The sequence below is a fragment of the Triplophysa dalaica genome, chromosome 4, assembly GCF_015846415.1.
Source record: "Triplophysa dalaica isolate WHDGS20190420 chromosome 4, ASM1584641v1, whole genome shotgun sequence".
Lineage (NCBI taxonomy): Eukaryota > Metazoa > Chordata > Actinopteri > Cypriniformes > Nemacheilidae > Triplophysa > Triplophysa dalaica.
The window spans coordinates 27,734,174-27,759,838 of record NC_079545.1 but is presented as its reverse complement, the minus strand read 5'-3'; the positions used below and the strand labels follow the sequence as shown (position 1 = coordinate 27,759,838).

Below are 25,665 nucleotides of genomic sequence, written 5' to 3'. Positions count from 1 at the left end.
AGAAAATAATCAACGTTATTTATCATGTACATTATCTTCAATGTTGTGTATCTTTGTGATGCATTTATGCAAGTTGTGCTTTCACTGTTTAGAGACTAGCGTGTAGATCACATGTATGAGTATTGAATATTAAATTATTATGGTTAAGTTATTTATTAAAAGCGTATAATGATGTGCAAAAAGGGGGTGTATTGATGTAAACCGGCCTTCTTTCTGTGATTGGGCAGAGAGTTGTGTAACGGCTGACAGAATGTGTGTATGTGTGTAACAGTGTGTCCTGCTCTGGGATCAGTTTGACTGTGTCTTTATTAAAGTTAAGTGTACCCAATGTCTCCCGTGTCATCTTTACATCTGGATTGGGTCTAAACTTGATATTACACAGAGGAAAATGCTCATGTTTCTCAGTTTGGTCCGTTTTGGAAATCAATGTAAAATATTTAAATAATACAAATATATAATAATAATAATAATAACAACTGGGAATTATTTTCTATGGTAGACTCGCAGCAAAGCTGCTAAAAGCATTCACATATAAAGAACCTTAGACCTGAAACACAGCAAAAGTGAAACACCTCCCAGACATGAACAACTTTTGCTCAATCAAGTTTATTTTGGAAGAAAATTATCATTCTGCCGAAACTAGCCATCATTCCTTCATCGTGTACATGAAACGAGATTAGTGTCATTATTCCAAATAAATAGAATTGGCATTGAAGTAAGCTTTAGTATGAAATCACACCACATCTCATCTCTCGCTCTTCTTCTCTTCACACTAGATTTATTCTTTATCTTCAGCGGGTAAATGTGAGCGTCCCCAAACCAATATACAGTATGATACACAGTTACACTATTTACACATCCGTAACATTTCTGCGAATCAAAAGAAGCATCTCGCTTTAATAATCTCTGATTAACGTCCTACGTCCAAAAATAATCACTGTAAAATCTATTCGAAAGAAAAAGTAGATGAAAAAGCAGATACAAGTGTCGTTTACGCTGGACATTCGCTGCTCAAAAATCACACACGTGAAAGTGCTCGAGTGCACCTGCTCCAGACGGTACAGTAACACATAGACGTACTGCCTCGACACACACACAAAGTATTGAGATGTCAACTCATTTCTGTTCTTCTGCTTTAACATGTGTTCCAGTTATACCAACATATATGATAACAAACTATCACTAAGTTTTCTGAAAATCTTCAGGTGAATAGAAATAAACAAAACAAGCGTGGAACACTACGAAGCCCACATGGATTATAATGCATCATAAATGGTTTTCATAAGCATCATAGATTCAAATACTCATTCGAATTTGTGTCGATAATTGAGACCACAGCAGTCACACCAAATCCTTATAATAAATAACTGACTGTTTAAAAGTATGACATTACAACATTATAAATATTACACACGATATGACATGAAACCAGCGTTGTTTGTTTTTCTATTGAAGTAGAACTATGAAAATGATTTTGCGTTTCGGTTGTGGTCACAATTATCGTACGTTTCTAATGCATTATATCTGCGTTCTTCATAGGATGCGTTTCTCACTCTGTAAATACCCAGAGTTCTGTGCCCGTTCCCGATGGCCGTTTTCTCTCTGTGAATGAAGACGTATCTCACGACCGCTGTATACAAACACGACTCTCGCAGACCTGTGCGCTCGTTTCTCATTCGCTCATCAACATCTGTTCAGTATTCTTCATTTGTTCTACAAAACAACGCACGGCTGACATCGTGGAGTCAACAACAAACAGCCTTCATCCCGTCACGCGTCTCCGAAGGTCTGGATCTGACGGGTCACGAGTCTCTGGAATAACACAAAGTGCTCGGTGTGTTTATGGGGGAAAACAAGATAACAATCTTTCAATGAACTCCCTCGGTGTTAAAAGTAAACAGCCATCAGAGTAAAACAAACTCAAGAGATGGTGCCGTCCTCTCAACATTATGATTTTATATCTAACGAATGCCTTTGAGAAGTTTGGTTTTGTCGTCCACAACCCCGTTTCACACTAGACTGCTGTGTGTGATGCAGAATCCACATAACTTTCCGTTCAAACTGTACTTCAGATCTAGCTTCAGATTCTAGTTTTGGATCACCTTCACAATACTTTGCCCTACTTGCCGTATGTTTGTCTAAACAATGCTTTCTTGAATCAAACCCCACTCCTCAAAGCGACTTCATAGAAAACCCTTGTTATTGTGCAATCCGTTGACCCGCCCTACTTTAGTATCTAAAGAGTGTCTCATGTTAAGCAAAAAAAAAATCTGCATCGTCCAGATGAAAACATCCATGACCTAAACTGTATCCCTCTAATACACCTCTCGACGAAATTAACAACTGGAGAAGAGACGACAGGAGCAGAACGCAGACATCCATCCAACCCGAGATTCACAGAAGTCCAGAGATTTCTCTCATTCAGCCCGAGAAACAGAAGAAAGGCCAAAAAATGCTTGTCGGCGTCATCTCGCGTCGAACGGAACGACAGTCTCAGATTAAGAATGAGAGAGATGCAGGAAACTGTGACTGAAGGATTTTAGACAACCAAGATCTTGACCTCATCCTGTTCGTCGGGCCGGTAGAAGAACGGGATGCACGGGTTTTCTCCCAGGAAGGACACGGGTTTGGCCTGAGGATTCTGGATTTCTTGCAAGAGCTGCATGATCTGACGGGCCGTGCCGTCCTCTTTGGGCCTCAGAGACGGGCCGGCAGCGAGCTCATGTGCAGATCTGGGCCTCTCAGAACTCTGGGAATGAATCTCAGGATCCATGCTGGACTGGGGTACTACAGACGCATCGACCGCTGAGCTTATGTCCAGAATCGCTGTGTGGAATGAGATTAGACAAATATTAGTAAATAAAACTCACAGAAACTAGAAGGCTTGTACACACCGGGCGCGTTTTTCAAGACGTTTTCGATGTTCTTACCCAAGCAATTTTCACTGGCGATGAGCCGAGTGAACATACAAATTATCTCGCTGACAGATGGTGCCTAATGAAGCACAGAAACACCCCGGTACAAAAGGTGGCGCTGCCCAACTTTATGGATGTTTCTCAATTCCTCAAGAACAGACTTGTGTTCACATGGAGACCGGTCTGGTGTTTTGTAAGTTGGGGTGCACACTCACATTGGCACCCATTGTTTATTCACAAGATGTTAAACGTCAGCGATTACCATCCCGGTGTGCACAAGCCTTGAGACAGACTTCTATACCATTCTACACTTAGTATATACGCCAAATATTTAAACAATAAAAAAAGAAGAAATGGAATTATTTCATAAGCTAATTTACGGCAAATAAAACCTTATTTTACTCATTTATTCTTCATTTACTTTTAAGGATAAAGCTGTACCAGTTAAAATGAGTGGCGTGTTATCAGATTTAGCGCCTCGGAATAAGCAACTGAGCAATCAGAAATGAATCTGAATCAGACCTCTATGAATGACAGTGTTGTACCTGGACTATCCACAGCATTGAGCTGGCGTCTCTCAGCGGGCTCTTCTTCAGACAGCATGAGGTCGGGGTTACCGATGGCACTCATGTATCTGCTGTACCACTCGTTTCTTTCCCCCACCAAACGCATGACCAGGTCCTGCAGCTCGGCTAACTTGGTCTACAACACACGTCACATCATCAGCAACATCACACAGCAGACCACACATACAGTATATTTCTTACACAATCATCGCAGGTACCTTCATCTCCTCCTTGTCTTTGGCCAGTATGTTGATGTATTGCTCTTTTTCAAAGTGTTTCTGTTTCATGATGGCTCTCTGGTTCTGATACAGTGCAATGTATTCACCTAACAGATCAAACAGGTAGCTATGAGAAACAGCGGTCGACCCAAACTGGTTTAATGAATGACCGGTAAAAGACAAAAAATCATCAGATGCAAAAACATTTGGGCCTTAGGGCGGTCACGATTATGAAATTTTGCGGTAAATGAAATTTTAATTAATGGTCTGTTTTTGGTCTTTGGCGATTACTTGGCTGTTTTCAGCGGGTTGTGACGATTAATTGTCTGTAGTTGTTTTTTCTTCTGTGATCGATTGTCTGTTTTTTGGGGGGTGCTGTGGTGATTAATTGATTTTAGCGATTATGACGATTAATTGTCTGTTTTGGGTCTTTGTCGGCAATGATAATTAATTGTCTGTTTTTTTGGGGGGGCTTTGAAGATTATGACAGGTAATTGTCCGTTTTTGGGCTTTTGCGATTAATTGCCAGTGGTTACTTTGCCGATTATGTCGATTATTGTCTGTTTTGGGGGGGGGGTTGACGATTAATTGTCTGTTTTAGTGCTATGACATTTAATTCTCATACATTGTTATTTGACTTTTAAATTACTGATCTTGATATAACACTTTTTTTTCTAGGAATGACATAGGAAAAAATAGGTTCATCATATATTTAAGGTGTAGGCTTTAAAGTGTCAATATTACAACTTGTAAATTGAGTAAATTGATCAGGGGTGAATTCAAGCCATCATTTAAATGCTATCAGTCATAGAATAGCTTCTAGCTTCTAGCTTCTAGTTCTAGTTCTAGTCTGTTTTTTTCTCACCTTCAAGATTACAAGCAAATTTTACTTTACACTTTTTAAAGTGATGGTGTTGTGGTGTTGTGGTGGTGCAATTTTTGTAGTATTAGCATAATTTAGTCACAATATATACACTCAAATATGCAATAAGCATGCACTATAGCACCCCCTTGTGTCTTCTATAGAGATGTGCAATAATTGCAATGATCTGAAACCATTACGCGATGAGGTTAGATAAATCACGATGAGACGATAGTTTATTAATCGTGACTGCCCTATTTGAGCACATTGAAATCCACCTAAATATATTCAGAACCAATGGCCATCTCAAAATCACGGATGGGGTTTAACACATCCAACATCTTACAGTTCAGTTAGTATCATGGTTGTGTTTATGGTACCCAGTAAGAAATATTTTGGCACTAGATGCCATCCGTGTTCTCACCGATAGTGTCCGTTTCTCCTGAGAGCTGAATGCAGCGGTGTTCCAGCTCCTCTAATCTCTCCCTCAGATCCACCTTCTCCTGCATGAGAGTCGTGAAACGATGCTGGAGTTTCTCCATAGCATCCCGCTGAACCTCATGGACCTCCACAGGAACACCACTGGAGCTCTCTGCTGAAACACAGACACACGCCGCTCACAAAACTACATCTTCACTTCCTGAAGGAAACAACAGCTGGGTTAGTTCAGAAGTGTAACCTGTGTCTGTGTGAGTGTCGTGATGATGATGATAGTGCTCATGGTTCATAGTCGCCAACTGTTGCCGGGTGGCGTGATGAAGTCTCCGCTCCTCTTCAAACCTGCGTCTCATCTCATCTCGCTCATCCTCCAGACGTGACAGAGCAGAATGCACAAACTCCTCCTAAACACAGCAGAGCAAGAATTCACTCACTGAAGACAAAATGAATGTGAAAGCAATTCAGTCTTTTATTTTGACCAACTCACCATCTCGTCTCTGCTCTCGAAGTCTTCGGGGATGACAATCTGAGACTTCATGAAGCTGTCTGCAGGTGAAGGACTTTCCAATCCATCTCCTTCAAAATCAAACAGCCTATTTAGCAGTTTGTTCACAACAGAAGCGTGGAGATCTGTGGAGCGCTTAGGAGTCAGACTTACCCTGATCTCTACTCGACTGGCTCATCGAGGAGCTGTTCAAGAGCTCCTGAACTTCAGTCTTCAACTCTTCGTTGTCTCTGACCAGCTGATTTAACTTCTCCTGTGGAAAGAAGCAGGCGGGGGATTTGAGCATGCAAAGGTTGAAATAAGAATCGGATGTATTTCCCGTCATGCCTGGCAGTTACCTGCGCCTGCTGCAGCTGCATGTGACTCTGTTCCAGCTGAACTTTGCCCTCCACCTCATCGTGCTGCAGTCGGTCCATCATCTGCGCCTGCTGCAGGAACTGCTTGTGTAAATGTTCACGCTCCGCCACCAGCTGCTGGTAACCGGCCGTGTACTGCTGCAGATGGCTCAGGTACTGATCTCTCTGTTCCTGTATGGACACCCTCTCCTTCGACTTCTCGAGCAGCTGATTGGACGAGGCACGGAAATTAGGATTAAACAATTACTATGGAAGAGTATTAAATGAAAATCTAGTATGGTCATGTCAACAAACCTGTTCTTTGGCGTTGTGAAGATCTTCCTGCAGTTGACCCATCTTACGAGCGATCTCCTTCTTAATGTGATTCTCTGACTGCAGAGCGTTGGTCAGCTCCATGTTTTCATTGGTCTGGAGAAAGAAAACACTCACACGTCAGCCAATCAGATGAGACGAGGTGACCGTCATCTTTCCCAGGAAGATGCTCACCAGCTTGACGAAGCCGTTCTGAAGCTCGGCCAGCTGATCTTTCAGGTCTCTGTTCTGGGCCAGCGCTCGGCTGATGGTGGCCTTGTCACTCTGGGCGTCCTCTAAAATGCGCAGTCGATCATGCGCGTCTTCAGCTGTGCGCTCTGTCTGTCTCTCCAGCTCCTCCAGCCTCAGCTCCTGTTCCTGCACCAGTCGACTGAGCTGCTCATTGTCCCGCACCTGCGTCACACATGGCAACGGTTATACACGCATGTACAAGTGGGGAAAAATGCTGCTTATGTGTGGCGGTTACCTGTGCTTGATACTGTAAACTGAGAGAATCCCGTTCCTGCTGAAGACTGCGGATGGATTCCTGAAGGGCCAGTTCACTTTCTGAGGGTCCTGTGATCTGTGACAAGGCCTGGGACTCCTGCTCTTTGTTCATCAGAGCTGCAGACAGAAATGACATCAAAAGTATTAAATAACCTTCAAATGAAAGTGTAACGAACAATGCAGGTAGTGCGTGTGTATAAAGCTTGTGGTATGCTTCCTTTTTTACACTCGCTTACAGCCGAACGCACAACCTTTCAAAGTATACTTCCTTCGACTCGTAATGTGTTCCGGAAACACTTCCTGTTAGTAGAAAACCGTGTACTATTCCATTTGGGACAATACTATTCTAAAATTCATACACTAGACTGTTGAGTGCATAGTTTAAGTGCATAGTATGTCATTTGGGACACAAGTAGTGTATTTTAGGATGCCTTGAATCCACGCCCACAGGGCACTGTTGCCACCTTGTGGTTGAACTTATTAATGCAAGAAATTGGTTTAACGCAAGGTAACAAAAACAAAAATGCTAAATTTGCATTAAGTGCACTGTACGTTGTCCCTCGCGCACACTTCAAAGGGGAAGCATACCTGCAGCGTTCTCCAGATCTGAGATCTTGTCCTGCAGTTCAATAATTTCAGCAGCTGTGGCGTCCCTTTCCTCAGACATCAGCCGTACCTACACAACACAACACAATGTTCAGCATCATTAACTCTCTCCAGGAGGGTGTGAGTGTGTGTGTGTATATGTACCTGAGATAGAAGTTGTTCTGTCTTGTCTTTCCACACTCGCCCCTCCTCCTGTATCTGAAGAGCGTACTGGTCTCTCTCCATCCTCAGCTGACCTACCGACTCCATCAGCTAAACAAAAACACACATTAATCATTCTGTGCCAAAACCTAGCGAGCTACGTCACTTCTGGTCTTCATTTCACTAGCACCTGTGAAGGTGTGTTGAATATTCAAGTCATAAAATGTGTTTAAACAGATGTCAACATCAAACACACACACCTGAGCCATGTGCTGCTCTAACTGGTGTTTCTCCTCCAGTAGAAGCTGAACCTGCTGTTGTTCTGACGGAGGTCCAGACTGACTGGAGAACTTCACACCCAGAAGAAGAAACACAGAAGTTTACATCACAGGAAACAGAAGGCGAGTATTGCGTGTTGCGGGCGTGTCTGCTGTGTCCTCACCTGCTGCAGCATGCTGTCGGCCATCTCCAAGCGCTTGCCGAGCTCGTGGAGTTCATGCTTCGCGGCTTTGTTCTCATTCACAGTCAGTTTGAGCTGCTCGGAGAGTTCAGAGCTCTGCTGTCTGGACTCTTCACTCACTTTACTGAGAAACCCAAAGAGAACATCAAACATCTGCAGCTACCGCAACAAACACACAGTGCTGGTGAGAGAAATAAAAGTGGACATACTTCAATCTGAGGATTTCTACTCGCAGACTGTCTCTCTCCCTCTCAAGCTCTTTATTGTGCTGCAGGAAACAAAACACACACGTTTTTTGTAACGCAAGCTGTGTCCGTGTGTCAAATTAAACCGTGATGCGGTACCTTCTCAAACTGTTTCTGTTGTGTAGAGACTGTTGATAATGTTCTCTCCAACTCCGATACTCGCCGTTTATTGGCCTGCAGACGCGAGCTCAGATCCTCTGCCTCGGCTGCACAAAACACAAACACACTAGCTCAAACATTTGTGTACACGGGTAATATTACACACACACACACACACACACCTGTCTTCTGTCGTGCCGCCTGCTGTGTGTAAGACAGCGCTGTCTGGAGCTCAGATTTCTCAGACACAAGAATGCCGATAGTTTGGATGTGAACCTGAAAATTAACATACAACACGTTACTCAACGTCACAATTGTACATTTAAGACTGACACACAAAAGCTTATAACATTTATTTCTCATATATGTAACTCGTTTCATGAATATCACATGACTCTTTTTGGATGTATTTAAACTAAACCCACAAGATTTAAAGTGTAAATCTGGAATGTCATTTAATTCAAAATGAGTGAAAATAAGCATAATCATTAACTACAAAAACAAAGGTTAAATCTGTTGTCAGCCCAAGTTTATGTGAATTCGTATAAATTATTTTAGTAATCGAGTATTCTACTGATTATTCCATCAATTAATCGGTTATTCGGATAATAAATACTTTTTCTTTATAAAAGAGCAATACTAAATATACGAGAGAAATTAAGACAGGTCTCTTAAAATGAACAACTAATTTGCTTCCTTTTTAAAAACAATAAATTTTTATTGCTGAAATTGGATACATTAATATCTGTGAAAAGTTAACCCATTTAATACACTACATTGCCATATTACATTTAAAATGCCATATAATACAAATGAATAATTCAGAAATATTATTAAAATAGAAAGAATAATTTCAAAGGTAAACAACTAACTTCATCTTGATGCATTTAGTTTATCTGAATTAGTTTTATTTTATTTTCACTTACTATTAAAAAGTAGTAGATTTGTCCACATAAAATATCTAGTTAACCTTTTATTTTGGCAGTTTTTCAGAATATGCTTATTTTTTAGTATGTCCGTTTCTTCACTCAAACAATAAGATGTTCGTATATTAACTCTCAGAGCAACTCAGGAGATGAAGTTCATGTGTTCATGTCCTCATAAAGCGCAGACAAATTCATGAGCGTCACGCGTGTAGCATGTTAAATTGTGCAGTTCATTCACTCAGACACACAGAACAGACAGATGGCAGGTGTAAATAACAGGATTTTTCATCCATTAGTCTAGTTTTATGGACTCAATGCAGCCGGAAAACAAGTTTCACTCGCAAAACAGACTAAAACTCTAGCATAGCAGTTCACCATTTCAATAGGCTATCACTTATTTATCACCATGAGACATACATGTGAGTGCGTGAACAGACTAAAGTGCCTGTGTCTCACTGTGAATGCGTGAAACTTGAGAGCCAAGTTACATGTATAGAGTTTAGCAGGCTGTGCGTTAGTAATAACGGTCCGTGGGGAAACGCAGTGCTTCCTGTGTACTGAAGTTAAATGTATTAAAAATGTATTTGAATTACTTGAGTAACTCGACGAATCGTTTCAGCCCTATTTCACATATGAAATTAAATCTTTACGATATTTGCCTAACATTTTGTTTCAAACCTTTGTGTAGTATTATGAACTAAAACAGGAAGTCATTTCGGAGCAGTGTTGATAACGACATCTGAAGTAGTCTCTAGGTAAATCATTTGATCAAATCATTTCAAATCATCAAGAAGGTGATCATAAGAACCATTTGTTCATGAATCAGAGCGCAACACGCTCACCTGCAGCTGTTCACGTATGGCTCCCTGCTCCTTAGAAAACTTCTGCTCAAATTCTTTCCTCTCCTGAACAGAAAACACATCACACAAAAAGCTCAATCCTTCTTTTAATCAAATGATCAGTTTAACATTAAACCGCATGTGTGGGCTCTGTACCTTCTGCAGCTGGTCAGAAAGATCTTGAGACTGTTTCGTCTAAAAACACAAACAAACATATTAATATGAGCAACATCTGAATCAAATGATGATTTTTTTAGAAACAGTGAGAATAGAAGATACTGCAGTCAAACGTTTGACTGGGTTTGCGTTATGCATCCACTAGATGGAGCTGTGCTAAAGGGAATGTCAACAAAACAGTCAGATAAAGTCAAACTTTATTAAGCGTTCCGACAACTCTGTTCACTCTCATGGTAACGTTGTTCAAACGTTGATGTGCATATTAACAATATCTCCCAGCCTTGCTCACTCTTCTCCCAAACGTGGAGGGGAACTTTTCCCTAATTCAGTAAACACGTAGTAAAAGAAACAGTCTGATACCACTAAATCAAACGTTAGTGCATAACTCAACATTGTTCAGTTACGGATAACACATAAAGCTCACTTTTTCAGTTCATTCCCCGTCCACGAATCCCTCGAATTCTTCTTCTTCAGTGTCCAGATATATGGATAAGTGCCTTGATCCATATATAAGGCGCTCAGGATTATAGTGCGGAAAATACTGCACATTATAAAGGTTTATGTTTTAAATATCTTCGAATGAGCTTTTTCCATCTACATACACCGCGGGTCCCCATACACGGAATTCTCCATCTTGTTTCTACAGTAGCCCTAAACGGTCAACTGCTCTAAAGAGTGTGTTTCGTAAATTCGTAATCTCCTTCGGCAAAGAAGCAAAAACTGCGGACATCTAAGTTCTGTGTGAGCCAGCGGAGTGCTTCGAAAGGGAAAGGTAAGCGGAGTGAGCCATTTGTTGCAATTCGCAAATTCACCACTAGATGCCGCTATAATCTACACATTGCTCCTTTAAATAACTCATGCTTGCAAAACTTTAATTTTTGTTATTTTGTTATTAGTTGGTTAGAATGCAAGTCACATGCACAACAAAAGTGAGTCAACAATCAGATTAGAGTAAACAAGTCACATTTGCGCCAAGATACGCACATATGTGAATGTGTGTGTTAATAGTGATGATGTACGTGAGCATTTAGAGGATGTTCTTGTTTGTCAACAGAGATTTATTCTAATTACTGGTTTGAGCATCAAGTGCTACATTTTAACATGCTATACCGACTAAATTCAAGAACACGTCCTCCTTAGACAACACAGCATGTTAGAGACACACAGCCACACACATACAGTGACAGACAGTCTAACAGACACTCTTACCAGTGTCTCGAGATTGGTTGCGAGCTGGGCGTTTGTTAGCGCGCTGGAGTCCAGAGCAGCTGCCAGCTCTTGGTTGCGAGTCTAACGTGCCGGCATGCACAGAGAGAGGGAGAGAGAACAGAATGAAGAACAAGCTGAGGTGAGGGGTGTGTGACGGCACACAGAGGTGTGATACCAAATATAAATCAGTGAGGGATATAAAACATTTATTTTTCAGTGTGGAAATATATAATTGATCTCTTTAAAAGACCAGAAAAGTTTAGCTGATGTTTTTTGGTAATGTCTGTCGGCCTTTGCCCTCTGGACAAACAACAAATATTGAAAAAAGTTATCCTGCTCAGGAAATTCTAGTGACAGTGAAGCAGGATGTTTGTTCAGTGTGGCAGGAGATCATGTGTGCACTACATCACACTTCCTGTCGGACTCACTAATGTAAACAAGAGAGATAGTGTGCGTTTCACAACTACATAACCTACTTGAGCAGATAAGAGGGATTCGTCCACATTTCGCTCCGTAAACTCTAAAGGAATTCTGGGATTTAATAGCGTAATCAAGTCTGACATCGTTATGTAAGACACAGACTGCTGGCCTCTCCCACTGCTACGACTTTAGAAACTTACACAAACACTTGAATAAGATTATCGCACATAAGAGAGATTACTCAAGTAAATATAACCCTCCCGACTACATGTCATCACATTAAACAACACGATCTGCCAGACGCTGTGTTTCAATGTGTTTAGTGGACATATGATTCCAGGTAAATGAACACACCTCCATTTCTTTCTCACTGACGGTCGGTGGTCCGCTGTCCCCATTGATGTATGTTGATGACTTAATTGCAGACAGGAGAACAAGAAAAGGTCATATAACATATAAATAATGTTCATTTGATATCGAAACAACAGTTGGATTTATGGATACTTTAAAGTTCTTAACTGACATTTATTTCTGTTATTTGCAAGCATTGTAAAAGAACGAAACTCTACGTCTTGTAACTTCAAAGAAAGTTTCTTCCAAAATGTATGCGATTAGATTTGTGGCATTTAAAAGGAGGTACAGGAGTACTGCATTTTATTCAAGATTTCTCAAAATGTCATTCTCACATACAGTGAAATACAAAAGTTTACACACCGCTTGCAGAATCTGGAAAAAGCTGAAACTTCTCGAAAATAAAAGTTTTAATTTAGTCCTGCCCTGAGCAAGTTATTTCACTAAAGAAATGTTAACAAAAAGTTCACACTAAAGAATAATAACAGAATTTATCAAAAAAGATAATCAAGAGACTCATACACAACTATTACAATAGATAGAAACATTCAGTGCTGCTCACAAAGTCAACACCATTCATTCAAAGTCAGGAGGGTGTAAACCTCTGAAAATGGTTTTAATGAAAAATATATATATATAATTTCCTGAAAAACATGTATATATTTTTAATGTTCTGAAGGACATTAGTAAATACAAAAATAAGATGTATAAATGAAACGATAACAATTTACACCGAAACCATTTTCAGAGGTTTTACACCCTCCTGACTTCAAATGAATGGTGTTGACTTTGTGGGCAGCACTGAATGTTTTTATCTATTGTAATAGTTGTGTTTGAGTCTCTTGATTGTCCTCAATTTATAAAGATGAATCTCAACATCATACAGTTCTGCTGGACATGATTCAAATATCCAGAAAAGCAGAAAAAGCAAAGATTGTGGAGGACCTGGGTGATTGTTTTGAAGATCAGTGGACAGTATAATGACTCGTGACAAACAAGAAACCCTTAAACAACTATGACTAAACATAAAAACTCTCATTGATTGTTTAGGTAACAGCAGTATTAAGAATCAGGGGCGTCTTAACTTTTGACTTGAGCTATTTTTAGAAATTCTGCTATTATTCTTTAGTTTGAACTTTAGTTAAAATAACTTGCTCAGGGCAGATCTAAATAAATAAAAAAACTTCATTTTCAAAAATCCTCTTATTTTTTAAAAAGTTTCAGCTTTTTCCAGAACTTCTGCACACCACTGTAGATGCTACATGAGCTGTGAATGAGCAGATAGACAGGAGACTGACCTCAGACAGAAGTCCATTGAGCTGATGGGAAAGCTGTCTCAAGCTTTCTGTGGACGACAGCGGCCTGCAATCACATCCATGCACACGTCAACATTACATAACGCTTTCATAGATTATACAGAATTAAAATACAGACCATTCTCAGACTTTAAAATGTTAGTTTTGGTTTTATTTGATGTGTTCTGACTCACCTGTTGTCTTCCATTGAGCGTTCATCGGCGTTCGCATCTGCTGTGTGATTCTGATGAAACAAAAACACAAAGGTGACACAAAAACAGACAAGACCGGAGAGAGTGTGATGTGGAAAGTGACATAAACCTGACTACGCAACGCTCTAAATGAAGTGAGATACACGAATCACGACAGCAGAACTCATGTGAAGTGTTTAAATGAACATCACCTGCGTATTAAAACCTGAACAGCTCAGACCTACACAGCATTATTCACAGTATTTTAAACTCTAGTGGCAATGCAGAGTAATGCTGTGTAAGCAGGAAGTTCGATCGTTTTTATAACACACACATTAAGACATGCAGACAGACCTGCAGAGCCGCATTATCAGCGACACACTCAGTGTTAATAGCATAAGCGAGGTTAGAGACAGCCGAGTCTCGGTCAGGTTCTGCGCCGGGCTCCTCCAGCTCCTGCGAGACCCGGTTTCCCAAATCCACACGGTCCTGAGACAACACAGCGACAAACACACACTCACGTGTCAGTGGATGAACTCACAGTTAGTATACACACAATCAAATACATTCGTGATGCACACTTTTGTTCATATAGAGTGATTCAAGTTTTCAGTTTCCCGCAGCACGACTTTAACGTTACGTATGAGAGATGAAGTCAACATGAAACAGCGCTCACAATCCATTTTATTTCTGTAACCTAACATATTTCTGAGTAAAGCAGGATATTAAACGATGAAAACCAGCAGATAACGGGAATCCACCCGGAACTAAAGCTTAACGTGAACAAGTTATTACAAAGCATTTGGCCACCTGGCTGTGCACACAGAATAAAGAAAGTAAATAGGCGGTTTTGATTTCATGTTGACCTCAATCTCATCATGCAGCAAGACCTTCAAACGGAACCAAACTCTGTGCCGGTTCAGAATAACCTCCTGTGATCATGTGACTGCATGCAGGAGCACAGAGGACAGGAGCTGCTCACCTGACTGCGCTTGACAAATGGAGGTTGAGACACTCCATTAGTCAGATTAAGATCAGACACCACAACTTTGAGAATATTCTTAATCTACACGGGGAAGGAGAAGCAGAGCATGAAAGAAAAGGAATAAGTGAGAGTGACAAGCGAAAAGGAGACAGATAACGCAAGGTGAAGGGTTAGTTGTGCAGAGGTACTACCTACTTGTGCAAAAGATGCAACTAAACAGATTCTCTATACATATTCCATAACCTTAAAAATCACAGACAGCCCCGTACAAACAAGATTTCAGTGTAAAGCTGCTTAAAGGTGGGGTAACAAGCCAATTCTTTACGCTGTTAAACGAGTTGGCTTCTCAAGCTTAAGGCCCGATTCACATTTTGCATCTTTTCCGTGCGTATATTCGCTATTTTAAATGTAGACTCACGCCTAGGGATGGGTACCGAGAACCAGTACTTTTTTGGACCGGTACATAATTGGGTCGATACCAGAGTATCAATAAGCTTTATGACAAACTATACCGTTATCAATTCTTGCGGTGTTATATCTCTGTGTATTTGGGTGTTAAATGGCGAAATAGGTGGTCATTTTCCATCCCTGAATATTGGGCAAAGTTTGCTCGACATTTGAGTGATATCGAGGGCCATACGATTTCCGCAATGTATTTGTAATCTGCTTGTTTTGCGTGTTTATGAGTGAAAGAGTGGCATGGTTGCGCTTGTGGAGCTTTCTGTTGTGTGCTTGTGCTGTATGTCCCCACCTCCAGCAATTCGTCTTTTTCCGGAAATAATCGTACAGCTTTATCACGTTTTATAAATTCCTTCAAAATAAATAATCTTAGAAGATACGACGTATGCAATACTACTGTATAGATACTCAAGATTAATATGAGATTGGCAGAATCTGCGTGGTGTTACCTCCATCTTTAAGTTCAATATCCAAGACCTGTTTGAAAACCAGTAGCAGCACAGAGACGACAATACATATGGCAACAGGAAATGACAATAAACAAGGTTTTCTTTTGTCTTCCTTTGTGTTTTTCATGTATGTTCTAACAAACACATGATGAATAGTTTAAAAGACTTCAATGTCAGACAACGTCAACCCCACTGGTTGCCAAAAAAACTCAACTAAACTATGACATCCAGAAATCATAATAAATTGGACTTGTATGGTTAAAATCTCATTTATTGTATCAATTTGTACACAAATTGTTACTTGTTAAAGCTCAACTGTTTAACCCTGTTACCAGCAAAAACAAATGAAGCTTGAATGTATTTAGGGTTGCTGATTTAGACTTACAGCTCTCACTGTTCTCATTCTGCCATCTTTGTTTCTAATTTGTGTTTGTCAATCAATGCTTAAAACTATATTCAGACATAAACTTCAAAACAGAGTTGAATTTAAAACACAGACAGTCTATTTAGTCTAAAATCTGAGGTTCAACAGTGGACAAACACTGTCGTTTCTGAATCAAAATCGTTTATGCATTTTCTTTCACAGCCTATGAGTTACAAATAAAACATTCAGAAGCTTATATTCAGTCTTGTGCCCCAAAATAACTGATGATGGGTTGAACTGCACCTGACTCACATTGTCCGGCGACCGTCTGTCAGCTGGGGTGTCCGGCTGGTCGACCCCTTTCCCTTTCCTCTTCTTCTTTGGTCCAGCACTTCCAGTGGATGGAGTACTCTTCTGCTGAAACTCCTTCAGCTGCGGAAAGACACAGAGTAAAGCTGAAATACAGTTCTAACAATGTCAACTTTTGTTTGAGTTTCAGCAACACGTAGGTTCAACAGTGGACAAACATCCAGCAGATGTCAATGGAGGAAAAGCAAACAATTTACAATAAAAACAAAAAAACTAACAGAATACAGAATTATATCTTTACAGCAAAAACAACAGAGATTTAAATGATATACTGATGTTAATGTTCTCTAACATTGGTACCGCATCTTATAGCATAAACTTCACTAAGGTGAAACTGCATTGTAACAGAAAACAAATGACCATAGCAAATCTCATTTCTTTAAACAGAACTCTAGAACACATTTTAGGAAGTTCTTAAAATTAGATATGGTGAAATATGTATAAGGCCCTATATTAACAATCAAAGCGCATGGTCTAAAGCGCCGGGCAAGTGAGCTTGGGGGGTGTCAGAATCCACTTCTGCTAGTTTAACGAAAGGGGAAAATGGTCGGGGCGTCAGGGTTGTACCTATTCTCTTAATGAGTTATGAGTGTGTTTTGGCCAAAACATGCAGTAAACCAATCAGAGTCTCATCTCACATTCCCTTTAAGAGCCAGTTGCGCTCGCGCCTTGGCGGATTCACATTTACACGGTGGACTTCCCAAGAGCAAACACTGGACAACGCATCTGCTCTTGCGCGAGGTTAAAGCTGGATTTTTATCTTTATGTCCACAATAATAATCTTTTGTGTTGTAATGCATTTATTTACAATATGTGGAATTTTTGTTTGTTTGTTTTTAGAGTGCTTCAGCGTGTCCCTCTATGTTTAATAAGCAGAGTGTACGTGCGCTGTGAACCCGCCTATAAGTGCATATAATTAACATTAAATAACTAAAAAAATATTGCATTGTTGACTTAAGACTAGGTTTCAGTTGGTCAATGGCGCAGTATATTTCAGTTGCCTCTCAACATATCAATGCGCCAAAAACGCGCCGGAACACACCTCGCTTCTCAGACCAGCACACCCATGGGCGCAAATTCCAAGTAATTGGGCACTTAGTGTTGAAAACGAAGACAAAACTATTGTATCACAGTGAGTGTAATAGGAGACCATGTCCACAAGTCATGTGATAATAATCAAAAATCTGCTTTATTCAGACACGTTGTTTTAAACTGTGGTTTGAATAGACGATATATTATTCACTGTTGGACGTGATGAGGTATGATTCAAGACAAGTACACTGTATATTCTGTCCTTGAACATCCCATGTCCTAATGCTGTAAATGGAGAACCCACTTTCAGGCCAGATCCTCTATAAACATTCAGAGCATGCGATGCTGTTTTCTTCAGCTGTCAGAACAGCCGGGTCTTAATCAGCAGTCATAAGACACAGCCCTTGCCGTCTCATCACTCAAATACCTACATTTATCTTTCAGTAAGTCTTGACATTCCTGAACACACCAACACACAGAGTGTAAAAAAACAATGACAAGGATTCAAAGCCTACCGTGCACAGCCAACCTGTCTAGACAGTATTTCGGCCTTCCATGAGCTCCCTATATATTGAGCCACCTAGCAAGACAGGGTTTGGGGAATCAAGTAAACGCCTTACTAGACACCTTGATGGTGATGATAGCAAGATTCCTACCAAGTGAACACCTGGTAGGTATGTACCTGCATACCTATACTAGCAGCCTAGATGGCGTTTTAGGAATCTGAAGAGATTATTAGCTTGACAGCACTTGTAGGCATCAATATTTATCATGCTGCCTACACAGACAAAAAAGTTATCTACTGTCAAATGTACAAACTTAAACTCAAAGTAAAAGACCACCGTGAGGGGTCTTGGAACAAACAGGCCATATTAATACATGCTTACATGTTAAGTTCATAAAGTCAATGAAGCAGCTGTTAGTGCTGTCACTCTCTGCCCTTTAACTAGTGAGGAAGCTAACGCTGATCAGCTTATTTTCAATCAAAAAATGAACTACAACAACAAATAAAACAGGTTAATATATAATTTTACACTGCTACGCGCTGTTTAAAGTCATTTTTAACTTAGCGAAACTGATGCCAATACACAGAGGCTAACAACATTAGCATGCTAAGCTAAACTGTCACCCGTTAACTCACACAGGCTAATAACATCAGATCACATTTCTGACACGGTTTTATGGTTTAAAACAAAACTGACAGATGAGACTAGCAAGACAGATTCTAGTTATTTACAAGACAACGTTTGGTTTCACTGAGACGTGCAGGCGCAGCTTAATCCCCGAGCTTTCCTGACAGCCGCGACCGGACATGGAGTGCTGGCAGCCGGATGGGCGCTCGCGGTGAGGCCGGTAGACGTGGAACGCCACCGTGACAGATTTAACGCGCGCGCACAAGCGTCTTTAATTAACAACAAATAATTGTTAAAGAAACAACGAGCGTGATTATTAAAATAAATGTGCGTAAAAGTACCTTTTTCTTGGCTGCAGCGAGTTTTATTTGCCTGCTCTGGTCAGCCATCGTCTCGCGCAGCTGAGGGATCGGCACCACGTCATCAGATGAACTGAATCCGCGTGTGGGCGCAGGCGCTAGTGCGCAGGTTTTGGTCGAATATTTGCTGAATATTTTGACAGTTTTAGTAAAATGTGCAAAAACCTCGCTCTTTAATGGACATAAATAATAAATAAATACAGGTCAGTTACTCATTCGGTACACAGGGTTGATCAAAACCCCTTTAATCAAAAAAATGTATTAGAATTACAATCAGAAAGAGCTTTTTTGCCAAGAGTGCTTGCACACACACATACACATTTTGTATTTGAAGCTTCCAGTGTATGCATCCAAATTAGAATAATAAAAAATTATAATATAGAGACAATTTTACAGAAGTATATTTTGTGAATATACACATTTACAGTCGTTTTATGTACACATGTGCAAGATGTAATAAAATGTGCAGAAATGTACGGGAGATATGCATAAACAAATAAATCAATGTGCACAGGAAATATTATTACAATAAATAATAATGCAAACTAGTATTTCATATATTGTTAATTCTTTTATTTATATATTTTTATTCACAAATGCACAAATGCAAATCTTTGGGTAAAGAGCTTCTATTTTATTTTTTTTGGTTGACTTTAATGCCTATGCTTTGTCCTCAGTGGGTATAAAAAAGCAAAAAAAATCATTTAAAAGTAAAATATAGCTCTGTTATGTTATCATATTTTTTTCCTTGTATGATTATGATTTTTGTGACGTCTAACTCTCTACACTGTTCTCAATAGTTTTGCACATGTTTTATTTGTTTATTGGCATTAATAAATAAAGAATGGAGCCTGTGATGCAGCTACTTCCTGCACTTCCGGGACTGCCCAACACATCCAATCAGATCAACCCAAATACCGCGCACGCGCAGCTGATCGATCGAGCGTCCTGGCGGTAAAAAACGAAAACGGGAACGTCAACAATGTAACGAACGTCGTGGAAATTAGTAAATAAATTCGGCAGTTGCTTAATTGAACAATACTGAAACGTCAAACGTTAATGCTTCTTTTGACAACGTTTAGTTTCCGCGATGTCACATAGAAGAGATTCAGTGCTCGTCTCATCTCTGGGTAAAGGAGACAGTTTACATCAAGAAGGTTTGGATTTTCCGTGTTATTTCTTTACGTCATTCATCACTACGCCATCACTGTGCTTTACTGTGTCTCTTCACATCATCTGTGTTGTGCCGGTAGTTTTAGCATCATTCCCTCTGTGTCAGACGACAGAAGAGGATTTGATCCAGAACCCTCTGCTCTGTAAGTTACTGGCCACACTGTCCCAGCATGTGGACCCAACTGGACTCACACAGCAGCTGCGGAAAGATCTGGAGAAGGTCAGACTTCAATTAAATATCTACATTCACCCTTTAAAGGCAGGGTGGGTGATCCTGTCCAGAAAAAAAATGTCATAAAATCTCTTTACATCCTGATAGCATTTAAGAAGTATAGTGTTCCAGTGTTTTTTTTGCGCCTGATTGCAATTCTTACAAAATAACATTACGATACATGTCACTAGAACTTTGCTAAAACAACCAGAAACATCTTTTACATTAAGTGCCTGCTATGCTAGTAAGTATATGAGGCTATAGGTAGTGAAATCTAACAAATCTCGTTCTTATTGTTTTAGTTAGCTTAAGTATCAACTAGCATAGCATCGAACTACGAGGTTACTTAGCGCTAAAAAAGTTTGTTCGCAATATTTAACAAAGTAAATACACTTGTTTACGCTTTTATACGTGTTTCAAATTTTGTCAATGAGGTGAGAATTTCTTATTATTGATCGACATTTTAGTTTAAATCATCATGTGTATGTTTTAATGCTGTATGAGGGATCCTTCCTATGTGCAGTTCAGTATAATCTAATGTATTCGGTTAAACTGAGTTTATAAACCCTGCAGGCGGAGCGTGAGTTACACACTCAGAGGTTGGGCTGGCTCCGTGTGGAGAGCGTTCATCGGGTTCTGCAGGAGATCCTTCAGGAGAATCACTTCAGCAGAACCTCCAGCACTTCAGCAGACGAGGAGAAGGTGAGATGAACCACAGAGACTGACCTTTGCTTTCAGAAACATTTTGTTAAAATGTACAAGTGTTTGATAGCACATCCCTGCTCCTGCAACAATAATGTTTAGGAGCAAATGTCTTGAATGCTTTTGTTGTGATAGCCAAAACATTTCTGCAATGTTAAGTTATATTTTACGTCAAATAAAACATTATTGAGGATGTTAATTGCTCAAGAGAACAAATTTCTCGAGTATAGAAGACTATGATCATTCACAGCAACACACAGCACATTATTTCGACAGTGTGTACTTTGAAGGTTTGTTGTGTAAGAAGCTTTAATTCTGAAATCTAGAATAAAAGAATACTTTATTCATGAATTTAGATTCCTGCTTCCTTGTGTTTGTTTGTATATGTCGCAGTTCTACAGCACATTGGAACAGTGTGTGTTGGTTGCGCAGTGTGTCAGACTGTTGGACAGCAGCTCTGATGTGAGTGAAGATCACGCTGCTCTTCTGGGACTTTCTGCGGAGAGACTGACAAGACATCTGCCTGATGAACAGGTACATCACATCACAGACTATTAAGGTTTCGAACCTTGTTTTTTTGCTATTATAAAGGTGCTAAAAATATTCCCACCATGACCATCAGAAATTCAGATTTGATAAAAGTTTTGGTTTTGTTGAGCTTTGCTGAAAGCATCTGTGATTTATGAATCACGTAGGACGTACACGGGTAATGTACAAGCAGTGTTGCGTGTAACTAGTTACTAAGTAATTAGTTACTGTAATGAATTACTTTCCCCTTGAAAAGGAAATTAAGGGATAGCTCTTATTTTTCCTGTAATTTAATTACAGTTATTTCTGATCTCATTAAACTAGGGCTGTCAATTGATTAATCGCATCCAGAATAAAAGTTTGTGTTTACATAAAATATATTTCTGAAATGTGCATATAAATTTTGTATTTATAAGAGCAGAATAATATACACATACTTGTCTGGATATTTAGGAAATTTTTAAATGTATTAATTTATAATTGAAATTCTATATAAACTAGTGGTGGGCATAGATTATTTTTTTTAATCTAGATTAATCTAGATTAATTCCAAAATTAATCTAGATTAAAATGGCTCATTTGAATTCTGCCGAAGGCATTCAGAATATGTGTGCTACCCAAATAATGACTAAAAGTAAGTCTTTGAGAACGGGTTTCTCAAGCCAGGTGGCGCATAAGACCAGGGGCTCATCTCCTGTTTCCAAAATGCATCACAAACTGCTTGAGAAAGCTGTTCTACTATGATAATTGGTGATGAAAATTAAATTATGTTCAATAAGATGAACTTGTGTTTACTTCCGCAATAGCTAAGGGATGATTTGCGTTCAGGTGGTACTTGAGACTGGAAGAGCTCCTACAGTACATTTACATTTAGTCATTTAGCAGACGCTTTTATCCAAAGCGACTTACAAAGAGTGAGGGAGCAACAAGCGATATGTCATACAGGAGCCATAATACATTAGATCTCAATACAAAGTTACTGATTTTAACTAAAGCTAGACCACTACCTGTTGAGAGAAAGTGTTTTTTTTAAACCAATTCCGCATTGCACAAGGTGCAAACAACCTTAGTCTTGTCGATGTTTCTATTGGGAAGCTTCTTAAAAATTAATATTCCCTGAAACAAACCCGGCGGCTTCATAGCTGCATCCATGTTAGCACGTCACGTTTGATGCGGTAATTTCACAGTAACGTTATGTTGTGTTCAGACCAAACGCGAATGGCGTGTCAAGCGTGAGTGATTTAAATGTAATGCAAAGAGCCAATAGACCTACTTGCTGCGCGAATCGCGCGAATGAAGCCCTGGTTATGAGATGATGAGGCGGCTTCTGCTTCCGCGAATGACGCGAATCACGCGAGTTGAAAAATCTCGTTCTCGCCCCGTACAGTGCAGTTAAGCTGGTATACATCCGCGCTAAAATATCAAGGTGAAAGTCATCATAGCTTGCGTAGTATAGACCCAGCTCCCAACCCAACTTTGAGAATAGATTAACGGCGACATTTTTTTTATCGCGCGATAAGAGTCTCACTGCGTTAACGCCGTTAACGGCCCACCACTAATATAAACGTTTATTAATTGTTATGTTTTATATTTTTCTTAAATATATGCATTTATGTCTATGTGTTCATAAATAAAAAATTAATATGCACAGTACACCGACATATATTAAACACAAACTTTTATTCTGTTTGTGATTAATCATTTCACAGCCCTAAATTAAACTCAATACTGTGTGTAATATTTGTGTGTGCAATAGAGAAATTGACATAAAAATTCAAAGTCTAACTTTAAAATCCGTGCTTTAATGTATCCTAATCACATTTGTAATACTTGGGTCAGTTAATAATACTTATAATGTAGTTTTATATGATTTATTTGAATGAATTAAAATAGCCGTTTCATGTCTATCCTTGAATCACTGAACTAATATAGGTTGATATAGGACATAGAAAGTAATGACTAAAAAGTAATGAAATATGTTTTGGAGATAGTCATTTGTACAGTAATCTAAATTGTGAGAATCTGGATTTTGTCCTGTCCTCCACAAATATTGCATCTGTGTTTAATAAAAAGTTCATATATCATATGTATTCATTTGTATTCATTCCTATTAATATTAGCTTCTATTCATATAAGATGTGCCTTACTTTCTTGTTGTTTATCCTCGGTGAAAGTTGTATCATGTCTTATACTGTCTTATGTTGATATAAGTATCTGTTGTTCTCCATCTCAAGGTTCCTAATGATATCTAGGGACAATTGTTTTGTTATTGTAATATTAAATATGTAATCATATCTGATTGTTCAGGAGGAAAGACTAAACAGAAAGTCTGGTGATTTTCCACTGTTTTGGTGGTTTTATATGACACCTCCTGATCAAGCTTAGAAGTATTAGTCCTTAATACAATAAACTTTGGACTCTGATTGAACAAGCTCTTGTGTCTGTGTCAAACTTTGTCTCCAGGCCTGAAACTCTGTTTTTTCCGTCGACTAGACTCATCAACCGTAGAATATTGTTAGACAAGGGGACATAAGAAGTTTACATTCTTTCAGTATGTAATTAGTAACTAGTTCCTGGTTACTTTTTCAGAGTAACTTGCCCAACACTGCGTATAACATAATGTCACGCATGAGGTTGTGTTGAATCCGGAACATTGTGCATCAAAGGCCTTTGATTGATATTTCTGCATTCAGGAGGTCTTACAAATGAAGCACAGGCTGCCATCCGAACTGCTGAAATATCTAAAGAAGAAGGCGGGCGACATACTGTCATACTACCAGCCTGACTGGGGTAAACACATCTTTCTACACCTCACTCTACTCTGATTTTGACAGAGAGACTAAAGATGCTTTTTATTTGCGTTTCAGAGAATGAAAGCGAAGGTCTCTGGAATGTGAAGCTTTCTAAACTTCCTGAGCTGTTGGACAGTGAACAGAAGAAAGCAAAGAGCCTCAGCGAGAAGAACAGCGAGAACATCACGTTACTCCAGCGACAGACTCACGCGTACCTCTCTGTCAGTTCATCGTCTGTGTGAATGTGCGGAGGTGTGTCCGATGTTGGTGCTATATTCATGTTGACTCGTGGTTTGTGTTTTCTTTGACAGGAGCTGCTGAAATGTATGAAGATCCTGCAGTGTCTCATTCTGGATCTCCGGCTGAAAGCTCAGAAAGATCTGGACAGAAAAAAGATTGAGTACTTTGAAGCCAAATGTGAGATCGGTTTGCAGAAGATAAGGTACGACCGTCGTTGCTCGTTTTTTAATGAAGGTATTTCTGTAACGATGAGTTTTCGTTTTCAGGGCAGAGATGCTCGAAGTTCAACTTGACACCTACACGAGAGACAAGATCGCAGCTCATAAAAGAATTACGTGAGTCACGTCAGCTTGTATCTTCATATGGACTGCTCTCTGATATCTTGCCTTTTGTTGATTTAGTCATTTAAATAATGATTACCTATGGAAGAGCAGGAGGACATGTACACACTGGTTCGGTAGTTTTGCAATAAAAGCCGTTATGATTCATTATTGTGTTTAGAGAGAAACTCAAGGCAGAGCAGAAATCTTCAGAGATGGAGAAGCAGGCGGTGGAGTCCAAGCTTGCGTCCTTTGAGATCTATGGGAAGGATTTTGAGGCTCTGGCTGAGGAATACTCCAGACTCCAGCAGGAGATCGCCACCAAATCCTGGGCACTGAAAGAATTTGCTATATAAATGCAAAAAATCTGAATTTCCTTAACCCTTCAGATATTAAATGTGTTTGACTGTGGAATCCTTCTGTTGTTTCCCTGAAAAATGTTAGTGTTTCATTTCCCAGTTCTTGGTTCGTTTTTAATTGAATGATTGTCAGTTTCTGTATAAAGGTATTTCATTCAAATAAAATTGTTCTTGAAATTTTATTTATTTTTTTACAAGCTTAAATCAGCAAGTACATTTTTCTACCTTTGAAAACATATTTGAATGTAATATAATACTTTTTATATATAATTACTGTTTTTTTTATTTGTAATTATTCTTGAAAATACAAGTACTTAAGTACCATTCAGTCACAAAAAAACACGCATACACATAATACATAAAACAAATCTTCAATCGTTTTTAATTATATCAGTTTTAAAATAAAGTAATGGAATATAAATATTTGCCTTCTTAAAATGATTAGTTGTATTCCTCGTTTGACATTAATTGATTTTGATGTATCTGCTGAGGTTTTTTGTGATAGTAATAATAATATCATATTACAAGAAATTATTGCCAGTTTTTGTTGCATTTCACTTTTTGGCTAACCAA

At 39.3% G+C, this 25,665-nt stretch overlaps 2 protein-coding genes across 14 annotated transcripts; one reads left to right on the top strand and one right to left on the bottom strand.

Moving 5' to 3' along the window:
* Nucleotides 1-587: 587 nt before the first annotated feature.
* On the bottom strand, nucleotides 588-18,845 carry golga2 (golgin A2). Of its 12 annotated transcripts, none has more exons than XM_056745832.1 (28): nucleotides 18,750-18,845; nucleotides 16,178-16,306; nucleotides 14,600-14,683; nucleotides 13,972-14,106; nucleotides 13,621-13,670; nucleotides 13,430-13,493; nucleotides 12,135-12,194; nucleotides 11,361-11,441; nucleotides 10,131-10,169; nucleotides 9,978-10,040; nucleotides 8,392-8,485; nucleotides 8,210-8,316; nucleotides 8,075-8,133; nucleotides 7,848-7,989; nucleotides 7,666-7,755; nucleotides 7,409-7,516; nucleotides 7,247-7,334; nucleotides 6,639-6,775; nucleotides 6,347-6,565; nucleotides 6,155-6,268; nucleotides 5,843-6,067; nucleotides 5,658-5,757; nucleotides 5,487-5,575; nucleotides 5,241-5,403; nucleotides 4,986-5,156; nucleotides 3,700-3,806; nucleotides 3,461-3,617; nucleotides 588-2,826 (listed from the first exon to the last, which is right to left on the bottom strand). In XM_056745832.1, the coding sequence occupies exons 1-28, from the start codon at nucleotides 18,795-18,797 to the stop codon at nucleotides 2,540-2,542; spliced, it is 3,210 nt and encodes a 1,069-aa protein (XP_056601810.1). In that variant the 5' UTR covers nucleotides 18,798-18,845; the 3' UTR covers nucleotides 588-2,539. The 12 variants fall into 12 exon arrangements, with proteins under 12 accessions (XP_056601810.1, XP_056601812.1, XP_056601813.1 ...); XM_056745834.1 differs by having other exon boundaries at nucleotides 4,986-5,153; XM_056745835.1 differs by having other exon boundaries at nucleotides 16,187-16,306; nucleotides 18,750-18,797.
* An 839-nt stretch (nucleotides 18,846-19,684) lies between these two features.
* On the top strand, nucleotides 19,685-25,274 carry haus4 (HAUS augmin-like complex, subunit 4). 2 transcript variants are annotated; one of them, XM_056745850.1, is made up of 9 exons: nucleotides 19,685-19,924; nucleotides 20,021-20,160; nucleotides 20,725-20,853; nucleotides 21,247-21,387; nucleotides 24,075-24,171; nucleotides 24,249-24,394; nucleotides 24,485-24,590; nucleotides 24,680-24,748; nucleotides 24,915-25,274. In XM_056745850.1, the coding sequence occupies exons 1-9, from the start codon at nucleotides 19,858-19,860 to the stop codon at nucleotides 25,070-25,072; spliced, it is 1,053 nt and encodes a 350-aa protein (XP_056601828.1). In that variant the 5' UTR covers nucleotides 19,685-19,857; the 3' UTR covers nucleotides 25,073-25,274. The 2 variants fall into 2 exon arrangements, with proteins under 2 accessions (XP_056601828.1, XP_056601827.1); XM_056745849.1 differs by having other exon boundaries at nucleotides 24,485-24,615.
* Nucleotides 25,275-25,665: the final 391 nt, after the last annotated feature.

Bases quoted from the DNA above. Each gene is read 5' to 3' on its own strand.
- golga2 (XM_056745832.1), bottom strand. From the start codon at position 18,797: ATGGCTGACCAGAGCAGGCAAATAAAACTCGCTGCAGCCAAGAAAAAG. The intron at 6,068-6,154 runs GTTTGTTGACAT...TCGTCCAATCAG, and splicing joins TTCACAACGCCAAAGAACAG to CTGCTCGAGAAGTCGAAGGA. The intron at 5,404-5,486 runs GTGAGTTGGTCA...TGCTGTGTTTAG, and splicing joins TCGAGAGCAGAGACGAGATG to GAGGAGTTTGTGCATTCTGC.
- haus4 (XM_056745849.1), top strand. From the start codon at position 19,858: ATGTCACATAGAAGAGATTCAGTGCTCGTCTCATCTCTGGGTAAAGGA. The intron at 20,854-21,246 runs GTGAGATGAACC...TATATGTCGCAG, and splicing joins CTTCAGCAGACGAGGAGAAG to TTCTACAGCACATTGGAACA. The intron at 24,172-24,248 runs GTAAACACATCT...TTTGCGTTTCAG, and splicing joins ATACTACCAGCCTGACTGGG to AGAATGAAAGCGAAGGTCTC.